Here is a 24,539-nt window from a genome sequence, read left to right on the forward strand (position 1 = left end):
TTTGCGTCGTATTGTATACGCGGATATTAGCCTAATACCGGAATCGTTGATTTGCATGTGCAGTGAAGGGCAGCCGACTAATGTAATTACTTGTTTAATGTGCTCGTTGAAATACTCGAGGAATATCACGTTGTATTACCGAGTTAATAACTGAAGTCCCAACTCTCTCTGATACTGGTCATTCGAGCTAGCCTAGCGATCCGGACTAGGCCGGATCATCCTCGGACAGTCGACACTCAACAGCAAGTCTACTTGCAGAGTAGTCGGGGTATTACCCCGTTCGGTCGCTTCGTACAGTGCTGTGAGCCCTGCAGGACACGCCCTCCAATTTGGACGTCGCCGCCTGCAGGGTAGACGTCATGCAATCTATTCCCGGAGATTACACCCTCAACTACCGTGACGAATCGGTTAGACAGATTTGGCAGGCTCCGTTCCGGTTTGGGATGGTCTGTCCCTGCAGACATGTAGATCTGCAGAAAGTGTCGGGGAGCGGTCCGAAGGGCCGTCGTGATGTCTGCTTGTTTGGCAGTGATGAGTATATATAGCTTCATGAGTTGAGCGGTGCTTGTCTTTCCAGTGTATAGCTGGTAAGTACAGACTGGACACAAGATGAAAGCTTTGACTATTATCTGCGCGCTTCTTCCTCTCGCTTTGGCGGTGCCCAATGCGAAGCGGGCTTCGGGGTTCGTTTGTATGTTTCCCCCTTTCCCTCTGTCTCTGATGATCTCTGATGAAGCTGACGGTGTGATCGGTAGGGTTTGGGGCAAGCGAGTCTTGTGCCGAGTTTGGAGAGACCAAGTTCCCTGGCGTGCTGGGGACTGATTATACCTGGCCCAGCGCGTCGGCGATCAAGACTCTGCATGATGCCGGGATGAACGTCTTCCGCGTGGCCTTCCGGATGGAGAGGCTGATCCCGAACTCGATGACGGGGACTCCCGATGCGACGTATATGAATGATCTCAAGGCGGTTCGTTTTGACGGTCTGGGTTTGAGAGCGCCGCTGACGAGGTTAGACGGTCAATACGATCACGAGTCTGGGGGCATATGCGGTGATTGATCCCCACAACTATGGGAGATAGTGCGTTTTGTTTCCTCTGGTCTGATAGGCATTGCTGACAAGCCAGTTACGGCAACATCATCTCGTCGACGAATGACTTTGCTGCGTTCTGGAAGACCGTGGCTGCCCAGTTTGCCTCCAATGACCATGTCATCTTTGATACCAGTATGTTATCGATTGTCGCCCTTGAAAGGATAGAAGCTGACGGAACAGACAACGAGTACCATGACATGGACCAGACCCTGGTTCTCAACCTCAACCAGGCCGCCATCAACGCCATCCGTGCTGCCGGCGCCACCTCGCAGTACATTTTCGTCGAGGGGAACTCGTGGACCGGCGCGTGGAGCTGGACCAACGTCAACGACAACCTCAAGGCCCTCACCGACCCCCAGAATAAGATCGTCTACGAGATGCACCAGTATCTCGACTCAGACGGGTCCGGTACCTCGGGCACCTGCGTGAGCTCCACCATCGGCCAGGAGCGCGTGCAGGCCGCCACGCAATGGTTAAAGACCAATGGTAAGAAAGGTTTCCTGGGCGAGTTCGCCGGGGGCGCCAACAGCGTGTGCAAGTCCGCTGTCACGGGCATGCTTGACTACATGTCTGCCAACTCGGATGTGTGGATGGGCGCTTCATGGTGGGCAGCTGGTCCCTGGTGGGCGGATTACATGTTCAGTATGGAGCCGCCGTCTGGCACCGCCTATCAGAACTATCTCTCGCTGTTGAAGCCGTACTTTCCCGGTGGTTCGGGTGGCACACCTCCAACTACGACCAAGACGACCACCACCACCACCAAGCCTACTACCACCACTACGACTAGTAGCCCTGGCGGCACCGGTACCGCTCAGCACTATGGCCAGTGTGGTGGAATCGGATGGTCCGGTCCAACCTCGTGCGCCAGCCCATATACCTGCCAGAAGCTGAACGACTACTACTTTCAATGCCTGTAGCTTCATCCTAGCACATATAGCTAGCATCTCTTACTTAAAATTGAATTGACTTGAGTTGCCATTGACCCCTACCTATTCAAAGAAGCAACCAACTCCTCCACACTCTTCATCTCCTTCCCATTGTTCTCCCCCACATCCAACGCAACCAACACCCGACTCACACAGTTATACGCCGCCACCCCCGTCGTCAACTCCACAATCTCCCTCTCATCCAGCCCAACTGTCCGTAAGCGCTCAAACGTCTCCTCCTCAACCCTCACCCGCAGCGTCATCTCATCCGTATACCGCACCACCGCCCGCTGCACCTCACTCAGCACACTCCGCCCCAGCGCCTCTTTCCCCGCATCGGTAGTCGTCGCCTCCACCTCGCGCACCGCCCGCAGCTCGTCGGCCGTCACCCCGTCCTTCAGCGCAAGCGGCGCGTGCGCGTTCCACTCGTACACGGCGCCGTTGAGGACCGCCACGCGGCAGACGGATAGCTCGAGGAGGGCGCCGGGGAGAATTGTGCGGCTGCGGATGGCGCCTAGGAAGCTATTCCAGCCGTCAGCGACTGGGGGGGAGTGCAGCAGGGAGAGATCGAGGGGGATGAGTGGGCGGGGGTGTCTGCGGGCGGCGATGCGGGCGTAGATTTCGGTGGTGGAGGGGTCGGCGTCGGGGGGTGGGTTGGAGGGGGCGTAGGGGAGACGCATTTTGGATGTAGCTTCTGTTTTTGGCTGGATTGGGCAGAATTGGGCAGAGTGTGCGACGGAGTGAGGTCTTGTAGAATGTGGTTGATAGGGAATTAGAGTGAATATCTAGTGTTGAATGTGTTGTTATGATCTGGGGTAGGAAATAAGATGATGTCAGGGAATTGAGTTTAGCCGCGGGTATTGTTTCTTCCTCGATCTGCACTGCCGTCATAAATGCCGTTCCCCGCATTATGAAGTATGAAGAGTTAAAATTATCATGGGCTCAATGTAGTTCAACTCGTGAAATTACGTTACTTTGAGATTGGATTATTCTCTTGCCTCTGTCAACACAATGAAGCATCACTTGGTGATAGGCACGTGGACGCCGCCAGGTCGGCTGTACACCGTCGCATTCGACGATGAGGCCCTGACCTTGGAATTGGTCAAGAAGACTGATATTCCGGAGGACGAGCCGATCTCCTGGTTGACTATTTCAGTAGGTATCCAAGCTCTTCAGCTGACAGTCGCTAATGTTATCCAGCATGACAAGAAAACCCTCTACGGAGCTGCCATGAAAAAATGGAACAGCTTCGCCATCAACAGCCCAACAGACATTGTACATCAAGTCTCCCATCCTCTTGCTGGCCACCGTACGCACTTTTCCTATCTTTGCACTGTCTCATGCTGAGCGCATCTGCAGCACTGGCCGCCAGTAGCGAAAGCAACACCCGCGCCATCTTCGTCCTGGCCGCGCACAAACCCCCCTACAACGTCTATGGCGCGCCGTTTTACAAGTACGCTGGTTATGGCAATGTCTTCTCCGTGGACCCCTCTGACGGCCGCCTGGTGAAGAATGTCCAGAACTACGAGTACCAGGAGAACACAGGCATCCACGGCATGGTCTTTGACCCCACAGAAACCTACCTCTACTCGGCCGATCTGCAGGCCAACAAGATCTGGACCCATCGCAAGGACCCCGAGACGGGCGAGCTGACCCTCGTCGACTGTCTCGAGGCCCCTTCTCCAGATGACCACCCCCGTTGGGTTGATATCCACCCCAGCGGCAAGTATCTGTACGCGCTGATGGAGGCGGGCAACCGTCTGGCGGTGTATGTGATTGACGAGAAGCGCCATGTCCCTGTCTTCACTCACATTACCTACCCATTGCTCCCTGCGGGTAAGTATCTATGAGACTGTGGTCCGTCCAATACTGATGATGATGATGGACAGGCGTCCCTCCCACGAACAAATACCGCGGTGATGTCTGCTTCACCACGCACAGCGGTGAGTATCTGTTTGCAACCACGCGCGGAACCTACGGACAGCCCTGGACTGGCTATATCACGGCCTTCAAGTTGGGTCCAAACGGCAACGTTGAACGGCAACTGTTCATCCACCCCACCTCCAACAGCGGTGGTCACTCCAATGCGGTCAGCCCCTGTGACTTTAGCGATGAGTGGCTGGCATTGTGCGACGACCAGGACGGTTCCGTGGAAATATATCGCTTCAAGGATGAGACGCTGGCCCGGGTGGCTAGGCTGGATATTCCCGAGAAGGGATTCGGGATGAATGCCGTTTGGTATGATTAATGATAGATATAGAATTGAATAGAGTGGATTATTTGACAAGTAAAAGATCTCATCAGCTGTGTCTCTCACAACCAGTGTTAAACAACGTAATAGTGGTGATGATACGACTGTCACGTGGCTGGCCGATTCCATCTCCCTCTTCCTTGTCAGGAGAACCCAATCTTAATCAACTTCCTCTACTCATCATCCCGTCCATCGCAGACTGAGAACGATGGAAATTCACTCAGATTCGCGTTAAAAATGACGAGTCACGACAGTATTTGATAACGATGGCATGAGATGACTAACATTGAGCGGCAATGCCAGCCATCGGGTCTCCGGTCGGCAGTCGAGATCGGCGACGAGTGCGTTCCGAGGGGTCTGGGGTTGAATACGGCGCCAGTTGTGAGTCTCATTTCTGCCAAATAAAACATCCTTGAACTTGTTCATTTGCCTTTGTTTATTTTCCATCATACTCAATACTCACCGGTTGTTGGTTATTCTACAGAACTCACAATGGCGACCCCCGGCATGCTCTACGTCACAATGCAACCCCGCCCGTCTCTCCCCGCGGCGCAGTTCCACGACTGGTACAACACAGAACACGGTCCGTTGCGTGTACGCTTGCCGTTTGTCACCAATGGCTTCCGGTACAGGGCCACTGATGGCCTCGAGCCGGAATGGGTTGCTCTGTACGATATCACCGACATGGTTGAGCTGACCCGCGAGACGTACCTGGCTCTGCGAGGCGACGGCATCAAGACCCCACGTGAGAAAGCCACCATGGCTCAAATTGCCGTCGATCGCCGACTCTACGACCTGTTGGATGATCAAAAGGCCCCCGACTACCGTCCTCTGGAGGACGAAACCGACAACGCCTCTGCTGGCTCCGTGCTCATTGCCGTGTCCGTCGTCGTCCCCGCCGACAAGGAAGACGAGCTCAACAGCTGGTACCGCGAGGAGCACTTTGGGATGCTTTCCCGCGTGCCCGGCTGGCGTCGCTCTCGCCGCTTCGTCACAGCAGCCATCGACCCCAACGCCCCTCGGGAGTACCTTTCGTTGTACGAGTACGCGGCAAAGAACGGACTGGAAGGCCCCGAGCACAATGCTGCAAAGAACACCCCCTGGAGCAAGCGGATCAGCGAGATTGCCATCAGCAAAAAGCGCCGGGTCTACGAGTGGGCCTACACATTTGGACCGGCCCCGCGCGAGCTCGCCTCCCTTGCGTCCAAGGACGTTATCGGGCCCTGGCACTCGAATGACAACCGCACCCGAACGTATCCCTCGCCGACGCGGCCTGCAGTGGAGTCATACGTGACAACCAAGGACGGAGTCTCACTCCCGTACCGGCTGGAGGGCAGCACGGACCCCACCGCCCCAGTCATCGTCCTCAGCAACTCCATCCTGGTCGACTGGAGCATCTGGGACGGTTTTGTTGAAGCCTTCCTGTCCAACCCGAAAAACCAGAACTACCGGCTCCTACGCTACCTGACGCGTGGCCGCCTCCGCGAATGCGGCGAGACGCCCATCACTATCGACGTCCTGGCGTCGGACATCATCGCGCTGCTGGACGCGCTCCGCATCCCGCAGGCCACGCTCATCGGCGTCAGCCTCGGCGGCGTAACGGTGCTGAACACGGCGCTGCTGTACCCGTCGCGCGTGACGCGGTTCATCGCCTGTGACACCAACAGCTCCGCGCCGGAATCGAACCGCAAGGCGTGGATGGACCGGCACGCAATGGCCGCGAGCGAGGGGGCGGTGTCGCCTGACACGCAGGAGCCCATCGTCGGCGAAAAGCTAGCGGAAGCGACCACGCGGCGGTGGTTCGTGCCCGAGTCGTACGAGACGCAGCCGGAGGTGGCTGCGCGGGTCAAGGAGGTGGTGCGCACCAACAGCCTGGAGGGATTCCAGAAGGGCATGCAGGCGTTGTGTGCGTACGATGTCCGGGAGCGGATGGCGGCTGCGCGCGTGCCGGGTCTGTTTGTGGCGGGCGAGGGCGACGGCGTGCTGCCGCAGACCATGCAAAAGATGGCGACTGATCTCCAGGGGGGGGCGGAGTTGAAGATCATCCCCAAGGCGGGTCATCTGCCGATGGTGGAGCAGCCGCAGGCGTTTACAGAGGTGGTCACTAGTTTCTTGCATCTGTAGCTTGCATATTACATCTGTAGCTTGCATATTACGTCTATAACATGCTAAGGGTCTAATTAAATAATGAACAAATGAACTTTCATCATACATTACTATACATGTTCTCTCACGCTGGCCGTCTTGGCCTCGGAGGTCTGCGTCACCTCGAAAGTGCGGTGGATGCCCAGTCCCATGTCTCCGCCGTCTGCCGACCGATCGGAATTCAGCCGCTCCTCACTGCTGTTCTCGCTTGACCCTCTCCACGGACTGTCGGGCGCATGCACGGTCGTGACGGTCGTGGCCAGTTTATCCGGGCGAAAGCGACCACCGGCATCGGTATCTAACGATCCCAGCGGCACGGGGCGGTCGCGACTCGGACCGAGGCGGCGCGACGAGGACTGGCCGGGCATAGGCGACATGTAGTCGTCGGTGGTGCTGGAGCCACGGATCAGGCGCAGCAGGGGGCGCAGGGTGGCTAGACTGCCGGCGGAAATACCCAGGCCGACCTCGATGTTGGACCAGAGGGCGATATCGACGGTGGCATCTGTCGGCGGTTAGCAGAGCTTGTGGTCTCCGGATGAAGAACGAAAACTTACAGAGGAAGTCGGGATCCGCAAAGGTGCGGACCCAGGGGATACGGATAATGACGGCGGAGGAGGCACTGTGCATCCATTTGTCAGTTTTTTTCCTGTCGCGTGAGGTCGTCAACTGGAGTGGATGGACATACATGCAAGCCATGCTCAGAATACCAATAACAGCAATCTTAGTCTGCCGACGCATATGCAGCTTGCGCACCATGAAGATGGGCAGAATGCCGACGGTGAAATCGCACAGGGCGGCAAAAGCACTGTAGACGTAGGTCATGGCGATGACGATTTGGATGTCGATGCAGTAGCCCTGGATGGAGGCGTCCATCGCGGTGCGGGTCCAGAAGTACTCGATAGGCTTGCACTGCAGCAGCATGATGAGCATAAAGGCCAAGCCGGCGACGGCTGTGAGGGCGATGACTCCGTAGAGGATCCAGATATGTAGACGTTTGACGGTGATGCGGCGCAGGAAGATGCAGACCGAGACCTTGCAGCCGACCGAGGACCAGCAGTAGGCGATTTCGCAGAGCCACCAGTACTTCCTTATCATCAGTGGTGTCCCCATGCAAGAAATGAGTTGACGAAAAATACCTCCATGGCTGTGACGCGCTGATGGGCCGTGAGATTAATGAATCTCCTGCCGGTCCCGTAGATGGCTCCCCCGATCATACACCCGCAGAACATCATATACCATAACTAAGGGTTCAGGATCAGGGTCAGCTCAAGCATTTCCGAGAGAGGTAAATCAGAGGAAGGCATACCAGCGCAATGACCATAGCGCCATCGTCCCAGCCAAACGCCTTGACCAGAAATAATCGCACATAGCATCGCAGAATCACGGTTACCGAGGCTATGGCCAAGAAGACGGCCGCAACGACCTTGACCTCGAGGCTGCGGTCATCTTTGCTCGTAGCGTTCATGCTGGCTTAAGCATGTTGATATTAATGCAATCGAGGCAGGTGGAGGGCGGAGGGGGGGGGTGTGGTGGGAAATAATTGATTCATATATACTGAGAAGAGGCTACTCCCAACGTAGTCCCACTCCGCACCATCAGCACCACAACCGAGGAAATAGAAAACAGAATAGGAGAATAGTCTCCTATTCTGGAACTTCTAACCTTGATCGGGCATTCTAGCGTCCCAGGAGAGTTTTGGCAGTTTTGACACTGTCACCAATTGGCACTTGGCTGTTAGCAGGGTTAGTCTCTCTCCAGCCGTAGTCCGTTTTTGTTAGTCTGCTCCGTGCAGAGTCCGTTCGTAGTGATGGGCATTGCCACTTGCCATTTACACTGCTTTGTACAGTCCTAGACTGGCCAGTAGACTACTAACCAACTGTGGAGTACGGAGCGAGCCTATAAAACATCCAGTAATGTCAGTAGAGGTTTCTGATTGAAGTCTGCCTAATCGGCACAAGCCGTAAGTTCGTGCCTGTAGAGAGGCTGACTACCCGTAGAAGTCAAGGCCTGAGCGGGCAGTTTTCTTGGTTTCTAGAAACGACAGGGGTATTTAGATTATGCACGTCAATTCGAATAGTTAACAGAATCTGCTGAGATTACATTAGTCACTATCCCAAAAGGCAATGGCATAAGAGCATTATGCTTTCCCGCCAAAAGTCAAACGCTGAGTGCATTGACACTTTAGTCAGTGGGTCGGTGGGTGTTTCAAGCGACAACCAGCCCACTTAGTTCATATTGTTCCTGGAGCAAATTTCTTCTCAACAAAGTACAACCGCTTAGATCAGATCATCCTCTATTACCAATTGCCACAGCGCAGTGCTTCTAGGCCGCTACAGACCGAGAATCATCCTCATTGGGGGAAAGCATGCCCGAACCCTAACACTACTAAACACTACGAAATGGTCCACAGTGTCTCACTTTTTTCCCCTATGGAGTCTCGACCGAGTCATGGACTTTGGTACATGTTGCAGGATGATAGCCTCAAGTCTCTGCATACCCGTAATGTGGATGTACAAAGTACCACTAGAGTGATCCTGCAGAATCCATTATTCTTCCACCCATCTATCCATACATATACCCAATCGGAGCATATCGATCCTTTGTTTCCATCGTTCGCATTCTGATTATTCTGGTCATCCTTATTATCATGCTTATTCCTCCTTACCCTTACCAGAGGTACTCCATACTGCCGTATTCTTTTAGCGTGGCCAGCCACCTTGCTGATCATCATTACCTTGACCTTTGGCCAGCGAATCTTTCCGGCCATGTCCTTAATAGGCTAGCAACCACAATAGTGTTGTGATCACCTCTCAGGTCGCCGACGAGCTGGACCGTCGCTGTTTTGGTTCGAAATCCTTGTACTGTTGATATCCTGGGAATAAACTCATTCAGGGGCAGATCAGTCCTGCTCCTTGGGGTGGAGTCGAACTGTCGAACTCGTACCCAACTACCATGTGGCTCGGATTCATCAACTAAATACTCCGTAAAAGTCTATTCTTGATAGAATCGAGTTTATTTACACATCGAATGCTATTCCCGCTGGATCGGATGCAGCCTCGTTCGTATTCGACCCTCTTGTTCCTCAGTGCGCGTCCTCTTACCCATTTAGGCTTGAGATAGGGAGAAAGAGTTCCAAGACGCTACTACTATTATTATTATTACTGATCTGCAATAATCCCTGTCCAGACCATCTTGATCGTCATCTTCACATGACCAATCGCTTGAACTTCGGGTTGTACGAGTAATGTCGATGAGACCATGCCAGTGTATGAGCTGAATTGAGATGAAGCTACGGTCGCCTTGCATTTACATCGCCGACGTGAACTGGTATAGTAGTCTGTATACATGGGAATATCTGTCTGCATGTACTGGAGGCAAGACATACAACGAGGGGGCCCCCGATGTCGTGATGCTGGCACAACCATGACGTCGTCGGTCACCTATCTCCATCGACCATCGATGTCGCTGCTCAAGAAGCAACAAACCAGATGACAGCTCAGAATGGGCAGGTTAAGCCCAAACCGCTGCTTCTCCCTTGGATACAGATTTTCATCCCCTCGTCGACGGGTATCCCTCTATGCCAATGGTATGAGACCCCTCCACCAGCCGCATCTCAGGACAACGCTGACCGACTCAGGCAAACCAGCGACCGAGGAGGATTTGTTCAGGTACAACAAGGGCCGCTTCCTCGTCAACGAGGGATACGAGCTGGCGAAACGGTACTCACCCTTTGACGTCCGCAAACTCTGCCGTATGGTCTCCGCGCTGCCTCGCGTGGCCGGCTCGCCTATTACCCGGATCGAGAAGAAGGAGGGCGGGTACAACAAGGCGCTGATGATGACCGCGGAGAACGGGACCAAGATCCTGGCGAAGATCCCCTGTCGGAATATCGTGCCTCGATGGTACGGGACCGCATCTGAGGTGGCGGTCTTGGAGTTCGGTAAGCGTCCTCTCGATGAGACAGACGGTGCAGAGCTGACCGAGCAGTCAAATCGCACTCGACCACTCCGGTGTCGGACGTCCTCGCGTGGTGCGCGGACGACGCCAACCCCGTTCATTCGGAGTATATCGTCCTGGAGCCGAGCGTCGGCCAGCAGCTCACCAAGGTGTGGGACCACCTGGCCGAACACGACCGCGTGAAGCTGATCCGCAACTTTGCCTGGCTCGAAAGCCAGCTGGCAGCCAACAAGTTCCCCGGCTACGGGGCCCTGTACCTGCGAAACGCCCTGCCCCCGGCCCTGAAACAACCCGGCCGCACCATCGACGTCGACGAGACGTACTGTCTGGGCCCGATGTACCACGGCTCCTGGCCGGGGGGATTCGCAGCGGACCCAGACGACTATGCAAAGTACTCGGGACCATGTACGTCCTACGTCTTATGTCTGCCGTGCTGAAATAGTATACTGACAGCCCCGATAGGGAGGACTCTGGCCGAGCTGGGCCGCGATCTCGTCCACCAGGGCATCTGCCAAGTACGAAACTACAAAACCTCCTACGCTGGCCGGGGCCCTCACTACGGCACACCCGAGGAACATATCCGCGTCCTCGAGACAGTCCTCCAGGTGATGCCCATTCTCACGGAAGCCGGCCCAATCCGCCGCCACACCGAGCCAGTCCTCAGCCACCCCGACTTCCACCCAGGCAACATCTTCGTCTCCGCCGACGACCCCACCGTCATCGTGGGCGTTATCGACTGGCAATTCACCTGCATTCTCCCGCGCTTCACCCAGGTCCGCTGGCCGCTGTTCCTCGCTCCGCCGGAAGGCTACCAACCAGGCACCCCCAACCCGGAACTCCCCCCGACCGACAAGGACGACACGCAACAAGCGCAGGGCGAGGCCCTGCGCGCCAAATGCTACGAGGCCGCGCTCCTCAAGTCCCGTCTGGAATCGTACCTCGCCCTCACCGAGCCGGACGCCGCCATCCGCCGCCTCTTCATCTCCTGCCCCTTCACCTACCGCGACGGCATCCTCCCGGTGCGCGACTGCCTGCTCAAGCTCTCACAGAATTGGGCGCATCTGCAGGTCGCTCAGGAGTGTCCGTACCGGTTCACCGCGGCGGAGGTGGCGGCGCATGAGCGCCAGATGGCCGAGTACGAGGGCTGGCTGAAGCTGCGCGAGAATACGCACCAGCTCCTCCGGTCCAATGACGGTGGGTGGGTGCCCTCCGGGGTGGACTTTGAGGAGATTCGGGCGAGGCATGACAAGTTGTACCGCCGGTTTGTGGAGAGCAAGATGGAGCGCATGTCCGAGGAGGATGCCAAGAGGCAGTGGTTTTTTCGTGATAGAGGGTAGCATCGTCATCCGTACTGTCAATTCTAATAGCCCCCCTGCTTTGCTCTAGGCATGGATTCGAGTATCAGTCTTGATAATATAAGTGCATTCACGCTGTTGTTGCGATCTGTCTACTTAGCAGCAGTGCAGCATTGTCAACTCAATGGAAAACGACTTGACTGAATAGCAGCAAACAGGATAAAATCACACAAATATTCATGTTATCACGTACGTCGCCCAACGACTCAGGCTACAGACTTACCTCCAACAAATTACCCAGCACCACGTTGGACAGGCATTGACGGGAAGGTCTTGTAAACGAGCGTATCCGACGAATCGATCAGGATGCCATCTCGTCGTTGAAAGCCGACTGGAAGTCAATCACACCAAAAACTGACTTTTGTCATAGCATATGAAAGGGTGAGCAATTTCCAGGATGAAGCCATGGGCAATATCGTTCGACGAACCGTAAAACAGTAGACTACTGGAATAACTCTGTCAACTCCGCCGACCTACTCTACCTTAGCCCACTGCTTGCTCAATGCCACAGCCTTTCTTCCTTCTCCTTGTCAAACCTCCAACTGCCATAGCCATACTCGGCAGCGTCTCCATCAGGAGGACAAGGATGCACTGCAACGGACGCCCCCTCCAGATACAATCCCCCCCGGCCCACCAACTCCAGGCATACCGCACCGTAAACGGAAGTCGCACACATTTGTCTCATGCTAGACAGATACTTGCGCATCTTCTCATCATTCACCCCGCCTGCGCTCCGCCTGCGAGTGCTTCTGCAGTTTCGGACTGACAAACGCACCAGGATGGACACTATACCCATGCAGACCCTGCGACCCATACAACGCTCAATCTGGTTCGTCATGTAAATGTTCGCCGTCTTGCTAGACCCATACGCCAGCCAGCAATTATAATTCCCCTCGAAATTTATATTATTCAGCTGAACAGGCGCATTGATGCCCCATCGAGGAGACGTTCACAACGCGCGAGCGGAAGGCCGGCGCGAAACTCTGCAGCAGAATGTCCTTCAGACACCAGAACAACAGAAAATGCGAGAGATGGTTCGCCCCAACTGCAGCTCGAAGCCATCCTTCGTGCAACTCTCGGGCGGACTACTTCCTCCTGGCATCACATCACTAGCTAGCCATATCACTGATGAGCTCCCTCGCCTGGAGGAGAGCCTGCTTGGCCTTGCTCACGCTGCTTCGCGCGGCCAACTACCGAGGCTGGCGCAGGTTAAATGGACCAAAATGAAAAAAAGAATAGTGAGTCTATCATGACTTTGTTTGCAGCTGCAGGAGGTAGCTTCAGTTATGACAGCTGGCTGATGATCAAGTCCACGCTCAGCGACGGTTGCAAGTCACCCTTCCCCAATTATCTCAATCCATTTCCGTGGCCGGACCCGGACGAACCTGATCTTTGATCTCTGGTAGTGCGTCTGCTATGCAAGATCCACTGCAATGAACCATTTGTCGAAGAATAGCTACATCATAGTATCATGCTTCGCTGTCCCCTCGACAGGTGCAAGCCACTCTCTCCGCCTCGCACAGAAGAATTCCATCTTAGGCTCCCACTCGCCCTTCGACGGCCCTAAATCCATGGTCCCGGAGGTGATCGCCACCGTACTAGGGTCTATGGACTCGCTGCTGACAAACAAGGACGAGCCACAGTTGGAGCAAAACGATTTCGACAACGGTTTCCCCGATCCCGTGCTGTTGTCGTAGTAGACTCTCAGAGCATCTTGTCCTGTGAGTACCTGTAGTTGCTATAGATGGATTAGCTAGGTATTCCTGAGCGGAGGGTGTAACACGTACATCTCTCAGGTAGAGGCTGTTTGCCATGAAGGCAGATCCCGTGCCTTTGCGACAACTGTCGCAGTGGCAGATGACTGTTGTTTTGGGGGCGCCGGTCACTTGGTAGCGGACTGTCTGGCAGAGACAGCTGCCGGTCACAACGTTGGGGGCGGACATGGTCTTGATGCGGGCACAGCGGCGGGTGTAGTGTTTGATGGAGGATGAAAAAACAAGGAGAATCACTGGTTCAATCTCGATGATATTCCAGTGACAAGACGACTTTGTAACTTTGATCAGGCAAGGCTGACATTGCGGGGTAGTTATCTAGAAAATGATCCTTGCCTAGTATGACACATATTGGTGGAAACTATTCGAATAGAGCTCTCGAATATACTAGAAGTGACGAGAAAGATAAGCACAGAGCTGGCAATTTTGTTGGCTGACAACGCTTGGCAGGTCGTCCGATCAAGTTATGCGAATAGGAAATTTCCCTTGTTCGATAAACCTTCTATATTGTCGTTTGATCAACTTTTCAGCAAGTCGGTGAGATATTGGTTATATCCTAATATAAGATTGATCTACTACATTACGCGTTGGATTGCGTATGCTAAGGATGCAAATGCTTTCGTCTTTCCCACCTAGGGTATATAGATCGCCTAGAGGCACACTCGTTCGAGTCAGACCTTCATGGATGTTTAGATTTCAGACAAAATACTTGGAATTTCTGGTCTTTACTGCATTCAAATTTTTGAGAGAAGTGCAGCGGTGTCATGTCCAGGCAGGATCTATAGAGTATACCCTGAAATCGTGCATACATCTCTAAAAGCATATCTAGCCCTAACTGAAGCCACATATCTCAGCAAGATTTACTCTCCGTCTTACTGCTGGACAGGCAAGCGCCGACCTCCTGCTTATGAAACGACCGAGTCTCAGTGATATCTCCAGAGGGATTTTCCCAGATTTCCCACATGCCCCTGGGATCAGACTCTATAAATAGAGAAGGTGCAGGTCGCATTGTACAGCTGTCAACCAAGGCTATTCTAGAACGGTATAGTGTCCCTTTCTAAGAAAAACGCCTTGACGCCTGATTATCTGTGGTGCCCCACACTTCCTTACGGGCAAGATATCTCTCTCCCCGCCCTGCTCTGTCCATGTCCCATATTAATCTTAGTTATAGAACTTCAAGCCGGGAGGAACTGGGTTGGTAGCCCTTGGCAGAATAGAGCATCTGCACAAGATGGTGCTTTGTTAATGTTTTCGCCTCGTTCTTTTATGTTCCCACTGTAAATATTTAAGCTGAAGATAACTAGAATTGCATCAGTGACTACTCTGTGCTGCATAAGCCTCGCAAGCCTACATTCATAGTATTTTTCAGCCAGGGAAGTTGCAAAGAGACATGAAGCAGCGCTGGGGTGACTGATTTACTTCGACAGGGAGGCACTATACCCAATAGGAACACTAAAGCTGAACCACCATCACCTGAACAGCCGCCCAGGTAATTAACCGGAAACGGGGAAATTAACCATGCAGAGACGCGAATTTTGTGTTACACTGTTAGCCTTATCTGGAAAGTTCAAAACAAAGGAGGAGCACATGAAAAGTGCCAGTCAGACTTCCTCTCAGAAATTGAACGTCCTCCTCCGTTTCCAACACTTATCATATTAGTATTACAACCCCAATCCCTACCTCACCCAGAAGTGGACGAGAAGGCCAAGAAACCTACCTAAGTAAACAAAAATTACCACACCAAACAACGTGCTAACTCCCCCGTCTCCACATCTCATTTAAAATGGCCAGGGAACGACCATCGTCCTCAAAGATGCGCGCCACTCGTACCAGCAAGGAAGATATACTTATGAGCATCAAGCCGGAGCATATGAGCAACATCGCTGCAGGCAGGAAGAATCACGAGTACCGCGGCTATCTCCTCCCTTCTAGCGTCCGACGTCTTTGGCTCTACACAACAGCACCCATCTCGCGAATTGAGTACGTTGCGCGCATCTCGCGCGGCAAAACGCGCGGCGAAGTTGCCGAAGACGGTGGAATCGGCAATGCGGACTTTAATGCGGGGAGAAAAGTCTCAAAATACGCGTACGAAATTCTAGAACTATGGAAATTACGCGAACCCATCAGTCTCGCGTCGGCTATATCCAGCGGCTTCCTAAAGGGTCCTCCGCAGAAGTACTGCTGGGCCCCTGTTGCGCTACTCGCGAGTTATTCTCTTCCGAGACAGGATCATTTGTTTTGTAGAGAAGTTCAAGAAACCCCTCTTGAAGGGAGAGATAGATCTGGACCGGACATGTCTGGCGATACGCCGAGTGCAGCTGGGAGAAGTAAAATATCTGATTTCTTCACGCCTTTGGGTTCGGATAGTTAGTAGGGAGGCGGGAGACCTGGGTTCTGTGGGCTTGTATCTCGAGCATTAATCGGTGCTTTCTGGCGTTGGGATTTTGGGATGCTTACATTATAGGTATTGCTGAACTAATTTGGGTGGCTAAGTAGGCGCATTCCCCTTGATATCAGCTGCATGTCTATGTAATCGACAGTGTAGTTCCGGAAGAGCTTGTACGGTTTATCGACCCAGTCTTGTGCTTCCTCAAAAAGAGCCTCGATTCCCCCCTGGGTCTTCAGAAATGTGTCAGCATCCAGCAAGTACCGACGGCCGGCATCGATTAAGTATTTGTACCCATTTTCTCGGATATACAGGCTTTTCGACAATTTGGCTCCGGACCAATCGAGTATCAAAGGAGTATAGAAGATGACTGGAGCATTTTCAGGATGCTCCAGCAGCCGCCAAGTCAGCTGCTCCTGATAGAAACCCGAGTAGTCTGATCCAGTACACATTATCCACGAGGTGTCCGTATCAAGGCTGCAGAGGAGAATCCTTATCAGGTTGCGGAGTGGTGTGTTGAACTCGAGCCGCTCGAGTTCGTGAGGTGATGTTAGGTCTATATGATGCTCTCCATGGTCAGGACATACGAAAGTGATTCGACCGTCAGCATGATACTGATTGTTGATGCCGTGTTTGTCTGCTAGTCCGCAATCTTTGTGGGGGCATGGCGCTCGAATCGCCAACTTGCCTGTCTCCGGTGACATATGGGGTCCAAGACTTCTGTAACGTTGGACGAGACTCTGAAGGACGTTGGGAAAGGCAGGATTTGAACGCCAGAAACTCTGCGTATCAAACTCATACACTACCCCGGAAAGCTCAGACAAGCGACTTAGAACTTTGACGAATGCCATCTGATAAGTTTGAATGTCCCCTGTTTGCTTTAGGCTTTTCTGGTACTTCACGTCGTTAATGAGGAACTCCTGCCCCGGAGACGGTGCGCTGTCCACGAAAATGAATTTAATCCTAACGTTGCGATCAAACCTTCTCTGCAGGGCTGCCGCGAGCGCAAAACACGTAGCAAACGTAGTTATATTACCCACATGCGGGCTGCAGTTCGGCTGTGACCCGACATGCAAGGCCACTACCGGTTGAGGGCATCGGTTATTCAGGTAACTGAGGAGGTTCTCCTTGAAATAATATGACCCACCTCCCAGTGGATGATGGGTAACTCTGTCATGCGGTATCATAGTGTGGGCAGAAGAGCAGTGCGCACCGTAAATGGGCGGGAACACAAAGGATCAGGGCCGGATATATAGATTTTCAGGTCATCACCAACTCGTCGAGGCACAATCCGCGTAAGGCCGCAATATATAAGCACTGGTGCCTATTAGCTAAGTTGCTGACCAGATTTGTTACCCTGCATATGGTAACATTCGTCTACATTACTGTTCTGACAGGCAGGGCAATTTGTAGCGGGCAGGGCCTGCTGGATGCTGAGGCTGTTTAACTGAGCTGTACAGCCCTCACAAAGTCATTTCTAGATTATACACTAGCTATTTGGTTATGTGATACTATACTAATCAATATAGTAAGCTTATATTATATAACCTAACTTCCTATTATACTCTATATATTTAGCTACTACGGACCATGGTTTGGCTATTTCTTGCTAGTCTAGCTAATCTCACTAGTGTAACTGGCTCCCGCTGGTTCTATCTGGCTGGCTTTTTAAGGAGCGATTTCTAATATCATAGGCTAGAAGCTAATTCAACCTATAACCTAGGTTTAGACAGTAAGAAATTACTAAAGGGGTCTAACTGAGGCCGCAGCGTGGGTGTGATAGGAAGCCAGGTCATGTGACATAGGATTACTACATTGATTAGTACAATGTCACGTGATCCTAACTGGTGTCCAATTTGGACACAACTTCGCGAGGGCTGTACAGCTCAGTTGAACAGCCTGATCATCCAGCAGGTCCTGCAAATATTGTGTGTGATTCAGGAACAAAGTCATTCCCGCAAATTTAACCAAGATAAATAAAGAATGCATACTTGGTGCACTTCCTGAGCCCTTGCCCTGTGTATATATCCTTCCACAGACTACCTGTACATCGCGGAGGTCGTGAGGTGAGATGCATTCAGTACTCCTTGTCACGCGCCAACCAACACTCCACGGTATTATTTTCCATGACCGCATTCGGTTACAAAACTCCACAGGATGGGCCGGGTCAACCGTTGATTTGATCATACTCTGACAGCCGTTGTACTGGCGTCCTTGGCCCCATGCGCACCATCTGCATGATCGCGGGGCTTTGATGGAACCAGCACAGAGATGGAATGATGGGTTGCATATCCCTGGTTAGGCTGGCAAATCATCTGGATCCTAATCTGGATCCTGACACACCGCACTGGGCACTCGTGCGGGCGATTTGTTTCGTGATACCCTGCTTATGAAGCTGCAAAGTGTGTAAAGCTGCTACCCCCCCTTCCTTAAAGCCCAGTCGAATCCCATCATCAAAAGAGAGAAAGACCCAAATACTAGAAACAAACCATTCTATGCATGATGTCCCCCGGAACCGAGCGGGAGGTGGAAACCCCGCTAATTCCACCAGAATACGAAGACCAAAAGGCTACACGACAGTATCGCATTCAAATAATTCTGCGGGTGTATGCTGTGTCTTTCCAGTTCTTGCTCGCTATGGCCGTGATCGCGGCGCCCCAAACAGATATCGTCGAGAACATCATCTGCAGACACCTCCATGACCCGGAACGAGATCTCACCAACCAGCCCCTTGACTGTAAGAGAGAGGCGGTCCAAAGCGAACTGGCGTTGGTGCAAGGATGGGGAGACTCCCTCATACAGATTCCAGGTAGGATGCTGCACAAATCGCAGTATATATATCAATGCTCTCGAACTCGACTCACAGACATGGCCTGTAGGAATTTTCCTTGCGCTTCCGTATGGAATTTTGGCTGATAAATACGGTCGCAAGCCTGTGTTCATGCTATCCTTTCTTGGGGTACTCCTCAGCGATACCTGGGTCAAAATCGTTTGTGAGTTCATTCCCCCCAAGATAGCTGGAGGGAATAGACGCCGGAAGCCCAACTCTGACACTCACTTATCAACTCTCTGAAAGACCTATTCCCTGATAGCCTTCCTATTCGTATGGTCTGGGCGGCGCCCATCATTCAAGTCATCGGCGGTGGTCGCGCTGTTGGCACCCTTCTCACATATACTATCATCGCGGACGTCGTCCCTCGAGCGGAACGGTAACGACCACTTCAAACACAAAGCTCTTTTACTCTATTTGTGCTCATGCGTTTTATAGAACCCGATGGCTCATGTGGCTCACGGCCATCGATTTGATGGCCTTTATCTTGGGTGGCGCCGGTGGTGCTGTGTTGATGAGACGGAGCTCATGGGACCCTCTAATACTGTCGTCTTTCCTCCTGATACTCTCCATATTGACTATGATGACGATACCGGAAACACTTTCGATGGTTGACAAGTATTCTGGCGAGGACAGGGAAATGAGATCCTTGTCTAGTCGGCCTGCAATGGGGGCGACGCGCGCATCATTTCGAAAACTCACCGCGTCTATTCGAGCCATCTGGACAAATCCAGTGATCATACTCCTCCTCGTTGTGTTTCTTCTTGTGCGCTTAAGCACTGAGTCCAAGTCGGCGCTTTTGCAGTACACATCAAAAAGATTCAGATGGGACTACAGTACAGTAAGTGCAGTTGGTGACACGACGATACATAATGTATCTGGAGACTGATGGATCTTCTAAATGTGCTCCAGGCAAGTCTTGTGTTTACCTTAGGTGATATTTGCCAGTTGCTTCTTACGACTGTGTTGATGCCGCTTTTGGATACATACCTTGAACGCCGGACCAAACTCAGCACTGGTGAGAAAGACTCGCTACTATCAGAGATAAGTTGCTGGCTTCTCGTTGTGGGTTGCTTTGTCCTGGGCATATCCAGCCATCCCATCGGCGTGATCTTTGGCCTTATAATTAATGCGCTAGGTTCAGCATCACCTGTAACTTTGCGCAGCATGGCCACGTCCCTAGTGCCCCCTACTTCTGTTGGAAGCTTATACACAGCAATTTCCATGGCGCAGGGAGTGGGGGGGTTGTTAACCGGTCCTTTCTTCGCGGGTTCTTTTCACTGGGGAATGGTTCTGGGGGGGCATTGGCTTGGTCTGCCATTTCTTTTGACGAGCGCTTTCTGTCTCATTGCGTCCATTATAACGTCGTGCTTGTCACGGACTAACAGGGGTAGAGATAACGGTCGGGTTTACTAATAGAATTTAGGGTGTTTGTCTTGAGCCCTAGAAGGCTACCCCAAGGGCGAGATGCTGGCGTCTTCGCATTTTGGCATAGCGACTGATGATGACGATATTATGACGAGCACTCTAACCAACTAATCTACCTGTCACGGCGGCTGCTTTACCAACAGGGCAGCGATAAGGCAGCGAAGGCGCCACAGGAATCGCTTGACCTAGAAGACCTCAAGCGATTCATTCTGATCGATTTGGCAATTGGCCTCCCCTCCTAATTCGTACGAACCCTGTAGTGTGACATCCTGATCGTCGCTAGCCCTTCCGAAGCAGCGCCGACCTATACCTAGCCGATACGACTCCGCCGCTTACATTACCAACCAGCCGGGTTATAGATGAGGCTCAATGGATATGAAGCAGATGAGCCATGAAATCATCGCCCGAGGTTCCGCCTATCGTGACGCGGGGACTGGGGATTCTGTCAGTGCTCGCCAGTACGATTCCTGCCAGGCGAAAGATAGCGCTGTGACTGGCCAGGCCACAACAGCCAATGTGTAGGTGCTCAGAGGAAGGGACAGGGACTCTGTTGCCCTCTCGTCCGGAGGACCACTACCAGTATGAGAATGGGAATGGAGTAGCTACCGATGCCTTGATGAAGGCTTTCTCGGACATCTGGCAGAGAATAGCCGTTGTGGTGTTGTCAGTATCAGGGTTTGCCATTACATAGGTGCTGGCGATTGTCGCAACCCACTCAGAGCACTGCTATTTTGGTTCCCTGTTCCCCTGTTCGCTGTAGATGGGGACAAGGGTACATTCTTCTCTCCAGCTTCCTTTTTCTAGGGCCGCATGAATGAGTGTTAGTCTGGTAGACACCCCTCTGTCTCCAACCGCGGCTTTCTTACTGAGCGCCCCATTTGGTGTGTTCATTAATTACTTTGGGTGGCATGTAATCTGGAACGAGAGGAATCTGAGGGAGTCGGCTGTCCAGATCTCGATTGCTGTAGTGTGGCCAACAGCATCGACAGGCCTGCCCCCATTCTCTTCCCAGTTCCCGAGTTCCCTGCTCCCTGATGTTTACGACGCCTCTCACTCTGGTCATCTCTCAATTTGCTCCAATAGGCTTTTCACGGATATATATTGGAAGTCAGTAAGCACCTCCCCATCTGCCAAAATTAAGGTGGAGGATGGTTCATTCAGTCGCGCCACTCAGCTCACTGGAGGTGCATACAGTATTTATTAGGAGATGTAACGCCCAATCTCGAAGAAGAGGAATCGTGGCTTTCGATTGATTATCGACATTCCTCTCACAACCCCTGTGACCAGGATGCATGGGCTACCGTGACCCATATTTCTCTCGGGCTGGGCCATCTCATTCATCGTGTGATCGCCCGTCTCTTGACAAATCGAGCTTCCCTAGAGGACAATCTAGTTACACCGCAACATATATATATATGCTGCCTAACTCCGGCGTGTTCCCCCTCCTCTCCCCCAGCTCAAGAAAACCAGAGTCATATTACAATCTCGGCCGATCTACTTTGCACATGGCCTCAGCCGCTACTCTTCCCCCCTCCCCCCATGGCTCTCTGCTGGCAGAAAAGCCAAACGTCCTCGAGAAGCCTCACCATGTTCAGACTACACTCACTTTTAACAAAGAGAGAGAAGATGGTTCTCCCCACCCCCCAATATGGATTGGGAAGCCAGAAACAGTTGACAGACCTCTGATCTCCATTCCCGCCACTATCCACGATGTTAGCGGCCATGAGCGTGACTACACCCTTGACAGCCATGGATTCCAATTCCACTACCACGAGAGCAGGCTGAAGGACTTCCTCGACGACGAGGAGATCCGAGCAGAATACTACCCAGAGATAGAGCAACTGCTCAAAGACGTGTAAGTAGAACAAAACACGCGAACCGGGAGTGAATATAGAAGCAGCACAGCAGATTAACCAGCCAGCGCAGCACGGGTGCTTCTCGGATCTTCATCTTCGACCACACCATCCGCCGAGCTCCCAAAGACTGGACGACGAGCGGGAGCCAGCCCCGTGGGCCCGTCCATACCATGCACATCGATGCCAACTATGCAGGAGCGGACGCCAGAGTCGTCCACCTGTTCCCCGACGAGGCCCCGGAGCTCCTCAAGGCCCGCTACCAGATGATCAGCGTCTGGCGTCCGATCCGTACGATCCTGAAGCACCCGCTAGCGGTAGCGGATTCGAAATCCTGCTCCGAAAGTGACCTTTCCCCTATCCCATTTATTTACCCTGAGCAAGAGGGTGGCTGGGTGGGTGGGGCGTGGTCCGTGAAGCCGAATCCGGATATCAAGTGGTACTATCGCTACAAGCAGCCTCCGAATATGGTCACTTTTATCAAGTTTTATGACTCCAAGGTTGATGGGAGGGCGCGCCGGGTGCCGCATGGTTCTTTTGTTAACCCAGAGACGGAACATGAGGCCCCGAGAGAGAGTATTGAGGTGAGAGCGTTGTGTTTCCATCCTGAGGATCGTGATCAGGTTGCGTCAGGAGCGGTTTGATTTTCGGCGAGCGAGATTGTATGTACCAAGAGTACAATATACATAAAGCGAAAAACCTTCACGCCGGCAAGTATGCACCACAGGCCTAAGTCGCCTAATACTATATAATCACCATGGCAGTGGCGAGTTACGGTAGAGGCAAAAGCCAAGCTGTCTTCCAAGACATTATTTTGCTCCCAATTGGTCTCAGGAGAGGAAGTATACCCGGCGAATGAGTTCCGGATCATACTACAGTATACGGCCAGTTTGCACGTTGAGACAGGTTTTGTTTCTCTCGATAGACTCAGATTCAGACGCAAAACGACAACGACAACGAGCATCCTACAAGAAAGAAAAATTGCTACCCAGCTACGCTTAGAACATCACCCCCTCCTCAGCAAGTGCTTCGCGGCGGGTCTTGCTGTTCGGGTCGAAGTACGGTCTCTCGCCGATGCTCACTGCCCGATGACCCGTACGACAGCCCAATCCAGCGAAGTCGAAAATGGCCGAGTGGTAAACAGTGCGGTTATCCCAGATGGCTGCGACCGCGATGATTATTATCGGATGCATCAAATACAAACTAACTAAACCGGACCGTACGGGATGGGAGGGTGGATGGGTTACTAACCGATATCATACTGATTCTCCCACCGATGCCTCAATTGCGTATCATGCTCTTCCACAATCATCTGCAGGAACCAGTCGTGTAGCCGCCTACTTTCATCGGGTGTCAACTCGTTGATCCGCTCGACGTGGTTGCCCACCGCGAACAGGCTCTTCCACCCGGTGACGGGGTTGGTGCGCACGACGGGGTGCACGGCGCGGAGGGAAGTACCAACGTTGTTTGGCGACCCGCGGGGCTCTGCGTACAGCTCGAATCCCTTGGCAGCAGCGGAGATTGGGAGTCTGGCCTGGGCGAAGGTGGCAGTTAGGCCCTCGAGGAAGCTGCGGTAGGCGGGGGAGATTTTGTCGTAGATTTCGCAGGCGGAGCCCCAGATTGTGTCTATATATGGCAACGGTCAGTGTCGGACTGGATGGGACAGGAGAGCTTGCGACAAGCCTGCATACCTCCGCCGGTTTCCGGGAGCTTGACGAGCTTCAAGATCGAGTAGTCGGCGGGATTCGGCTCGTAGCCGGTGTCTGTATGCCAGGCGTTTCTGATGTCGGCCGGTCTGTTTTTCCACAGGTCCTCTGCCGGGTTCGCGGCCTTGTCGGTGGTGATGACGTTGAGTTCTGGGTCCTTGTCGAGGTTGTGCTTGGTCAGGGGGTGGATGTGCAGTCTGCAGTCGTCGGGTTTGCCTGAGAGAACCCCTAGACGGTGCGCCAACTCCTTCTGAAGCTCATCGGTCAGGTCAGCTTGGGCGCGGAAGAAAACAACGCCACGACGAGAGACTACAGCTCATTAGCTATATTCTGTTCGGTATCAAAAATGGCAGGGTTGGATGCGTACTTGTGATAGCCAAGTCGCGCAGAAGCTCATCGCTGTTGGGAGCCTTCATCCATTCTACCACGTTAGCGTCAGGGAATTCCTTTCCGATTGCGGGAGTGACATTAAAGGACTTGTATTTGTCCAGAACACCCTTCAGCTTCAGCGGTTCCCTCATGAGTGTTTTCTGGCCGTGCCCATTTTGAATCCGGGGCGCATCCTGAGTGACGGTCATGGTGGAACAAGGGAGCAAGGCTGACTGACTGATTGACGAAATGATTTTTTTTTTCCATGCACCTTCGAGCCCCTCTTCCGTTCGAGCCCTATTTATGCCCAGGGTGGTCATGGAATGAGATCATGGTGCGATCTGGCATGCGCCCGCGGGCTCTCTTATTTGCATTCCCAATTACGCAAACACACGGCGTGAGGAGAACTGCCTTCTAGCCATTATTGTTGGCATCTGAATACCCTTATAGTAGATACTTCATCATACATAG

General features: G+C 52.9%; 12 protein-coding genes across 12 annotated transcripts; 8 read left to right on the plus strand and 4 right to left on the minus strand.

Moving 5' to 3' along the window:
- Positions 1 to 609: 609 nt before the first annotated feature.
- Positions 610 to 2,007, plus strand: egl2 (putative endoglucanase; the record flags this gene model as incomplete). Its single annotated transcript, XM_043289180.1, has 4 exons — positions 610 to 691; positions 756 to 967; positions 1,014 to 1,078; positions 1,125 to 2,007. 4 exons carry the CDS (start codon positions 610 to 612, stop codon positions 2,005 to 2,007), a joined length of 1,242 nt encoding a protein of 413 aa, XP_043145115.1.
- A 68-nt stretch (positions 2,008 to 2,075) lies between these two features.
- On the minus strand, positions 2,076 to 2,696 carry Aud_004241 (carboxymuconolactone decarboxylase family protein; the record flags this gene model as incomplete). Its single annotated transcript, XM_043289181.1, has 1 exon — positions 2,076 to 2,696. One exon carries the CDS (start codon positions 2,694 to 2,696, stop codon positions 2,076 to 2,078), a length of 621 nt encoding a protein of 206 aa, XP_043145116.1.
- A 331-nt stretch (positions 2,697 to 3,027) lies between these two features.
- On the plus strand, positions 3,028 to 4,264 carry Aud_004242 (lactonase family protein; the record flags this gene model as incomplete). Its single annotated transcript, XM_043289182.1, has 4 exons — positions 3,028 to 3,171; positions 3,217 to 3,325; positions 3,376 to 3,852; positions 3,906 to 4,264. 4 exons carry the CDS (start codon positions 3,028 to 3,030, stop codon positions 4,262 to 4,264), a joined length of 1,089 nt encoding a protein of 362 aa, XP_043145117.1.
- Positions 4,265 to 4,759: 495 nt separating this feature from the next.
- Aud_004243 (putative alpha/beta hydrolase) lies at positions 4,760 to 6,391 on the plus strand (the record flags this gene model as incomplete). Its single annotated transcript, XM_043289183.1, has 1 exon — positions 4,760 to 6,391. The coding sequence occupies one exon, from the start codon at positions 4,760 to 4,762 to the stop codon at positions 6,389 to 6,391; it is 1,632 nt and encodes a 543-aa protein (XP_043145118.1).
- Positions 6,392 to 6,483: 92 nt separating this feature from the next.
- Positions 6,484 to 7,877, minus strand: Aud_004244 (putative integral membrane protein; the record flags this gene model as incomplete). Its single annotated transcript, XM_043289184.1, has 5 exons — positions 6,484 to 6,914; positions 6,967 to 7,031; positions 7,098 to 7,495; positions 7,549 to 7,653; positions 7,719 to 7,877. 5 exons carry the CDS (start codon positions 7,875 to 7,877, stop codon positions 6,484 to 6,486), a joined length of 1,158 nt encoding a protein of 385 aa, XP_043145119.1.
- A 2,036-nt stretch (positions 7,878 to 9,913) lies between these two features.
- Positions 9,914 to 11,706, plus strand: Aud_004245 (phosphotransferase family protein; the record flags this gene model as incomplete). The annotated part of the gene is made up of 4 exons (XM_043289185.1): positions 9,914 to 9,998; positions 10,050 to 10,352; positions 10,400 to 10,774; positions 10,832 to 11,706. 4 exons carry the CDS (start codon positions 9,914 to 9,916, stop codon positions 11,704 to 11,706), a joined length of 1,638 nt encoding a protein of 545 aa, XP_043145120.1.
- A 947-nt stretch (positions 11,707 to 12,653) lies between these two features.
- On the plus strand, positions 12,654 to 13,120 carry Aud_004246 (uncharacterized protein; the record flags this gene model as incomplete). The annotated part of the gene is made up of 2 exons (XM_043289186.1): positions 12,654 to 12,962; positions 13,034 to 13,120. 2 exons carry the CDS (start codon positions 12,654 to 12,656, stop codon positions 13,118 to 13,120), a joined length of 396 nt encoding a protein of 131 aa, XP_043145121.1.
- A 60-nt stretch (positions 13,121 to 13,180) lies between these two features.
- Positions 13,181 to 13,667, minus strand: Aud_004247 (GFA family protein; the record flags this gene model as incomplete). Its single annotated transcript, XM_043289187.1, has 2 exons — positions 13,181 to 13,462; positions 13,512 to 13,667. The coding sequence occupies 2 exons, from the start codon at positions 13,665 to 13,667 to the stop codon at positions 13,181 to 13,183; spliced, it is 438 nt and encodes a 145-aa protein (XP_043145122.1).
- Positions 13,668 to 15,279: 1,612 nt separating this feature from the next.
- On the plus strand, positions 15,280 to 15,867 carry Aud_004248 (uncharacterized protein; the record flags this gene model as incomplete). The annotated part of the gene is made up of 1 exon (XM_043289188.1): positions 15,280 to 15,867. One exon carries the CDS (start codon positions 15,280 to 15,282, stop codon positions 15,865 to 15,867), a length of 588 nt encoding a protein of 195 aa, XP_043145123.1.
- A 2,517-nt stretch (positions 15,868 to 18,384) lies between these two features.
- On the plus strand, positions 18,385 to 19,095 carry Aud_004249 (MFS transporter; the record flags this gene model as incomplete). Its single annotated transcript, XM_043289189.1, has 3 exons — positions 18,385 to 18,691; positions 18,762 to 18,875; positions 18,959 to 19,095. 3 exons carry the CDS (start codon positions 18,385 to 18,387, stop codon positions 19,093 to 19,095), a joined length of 558 nt encoding a protein of 185 aa, XP_043145124.1.
- A 2,550-nt stretch (positions 19,096 to 21,645) lies between these two features.
- Positions 21,646 to 22,637, plus strand: Aud_004250 (uncharacterized protein; the record flags this gene model as incomplete). The annotated part of the gene is made up of 2 exons (XM_043289190.1): positions 21,646 to 21,995; positions 22,067 to 22,637. 2 exons carry the CDS (start codon positions 21,646 to 21,648, stop codon positions 22,635 to 22,637), a joined length of 921 nt encoding a protein of 306 aa, XP_043145125.1.
- A 354-nt stretch (positions 22,638 to 22,991) lies between these two features.
- Positions 22,992 to 24,277, minus strand: Aud_004251 (TauD/TfdA dioxygenase family protein; the record flags this gene model as incomplete). The annotated part of the gene is made up of 4 exons (XM_043289191.1): positions 22,992 to 23,155; positions 23,245 to 23,619; positions 23,685 to 24,008; positions 24,067 to 24,277. 4 exons carry the CDS (start codon positions 24,275 to 24,277, stop codon positions 22,992 to 22,994), a joined length of 1,074 nt encoding a protein of 357 aa, XP_043145126.1.
- Positions 24,278 to 24,539: the final 262 nt, after the last annotated feature.

The sequence above is a fragment of the Aspergillus udagawae genome, assembly GCF_001078395.1.
Source record: "Aspergillus udagawae IFM 46973 DNA, scaffold_3, whole genome shotgun sequence".
NCBI lineage: Eukaryota > Fungi > Ascomycota > Eurotiomycetes > Eurotiales > Aspergillaceae > Aspergillus > Aspergillus udagawae.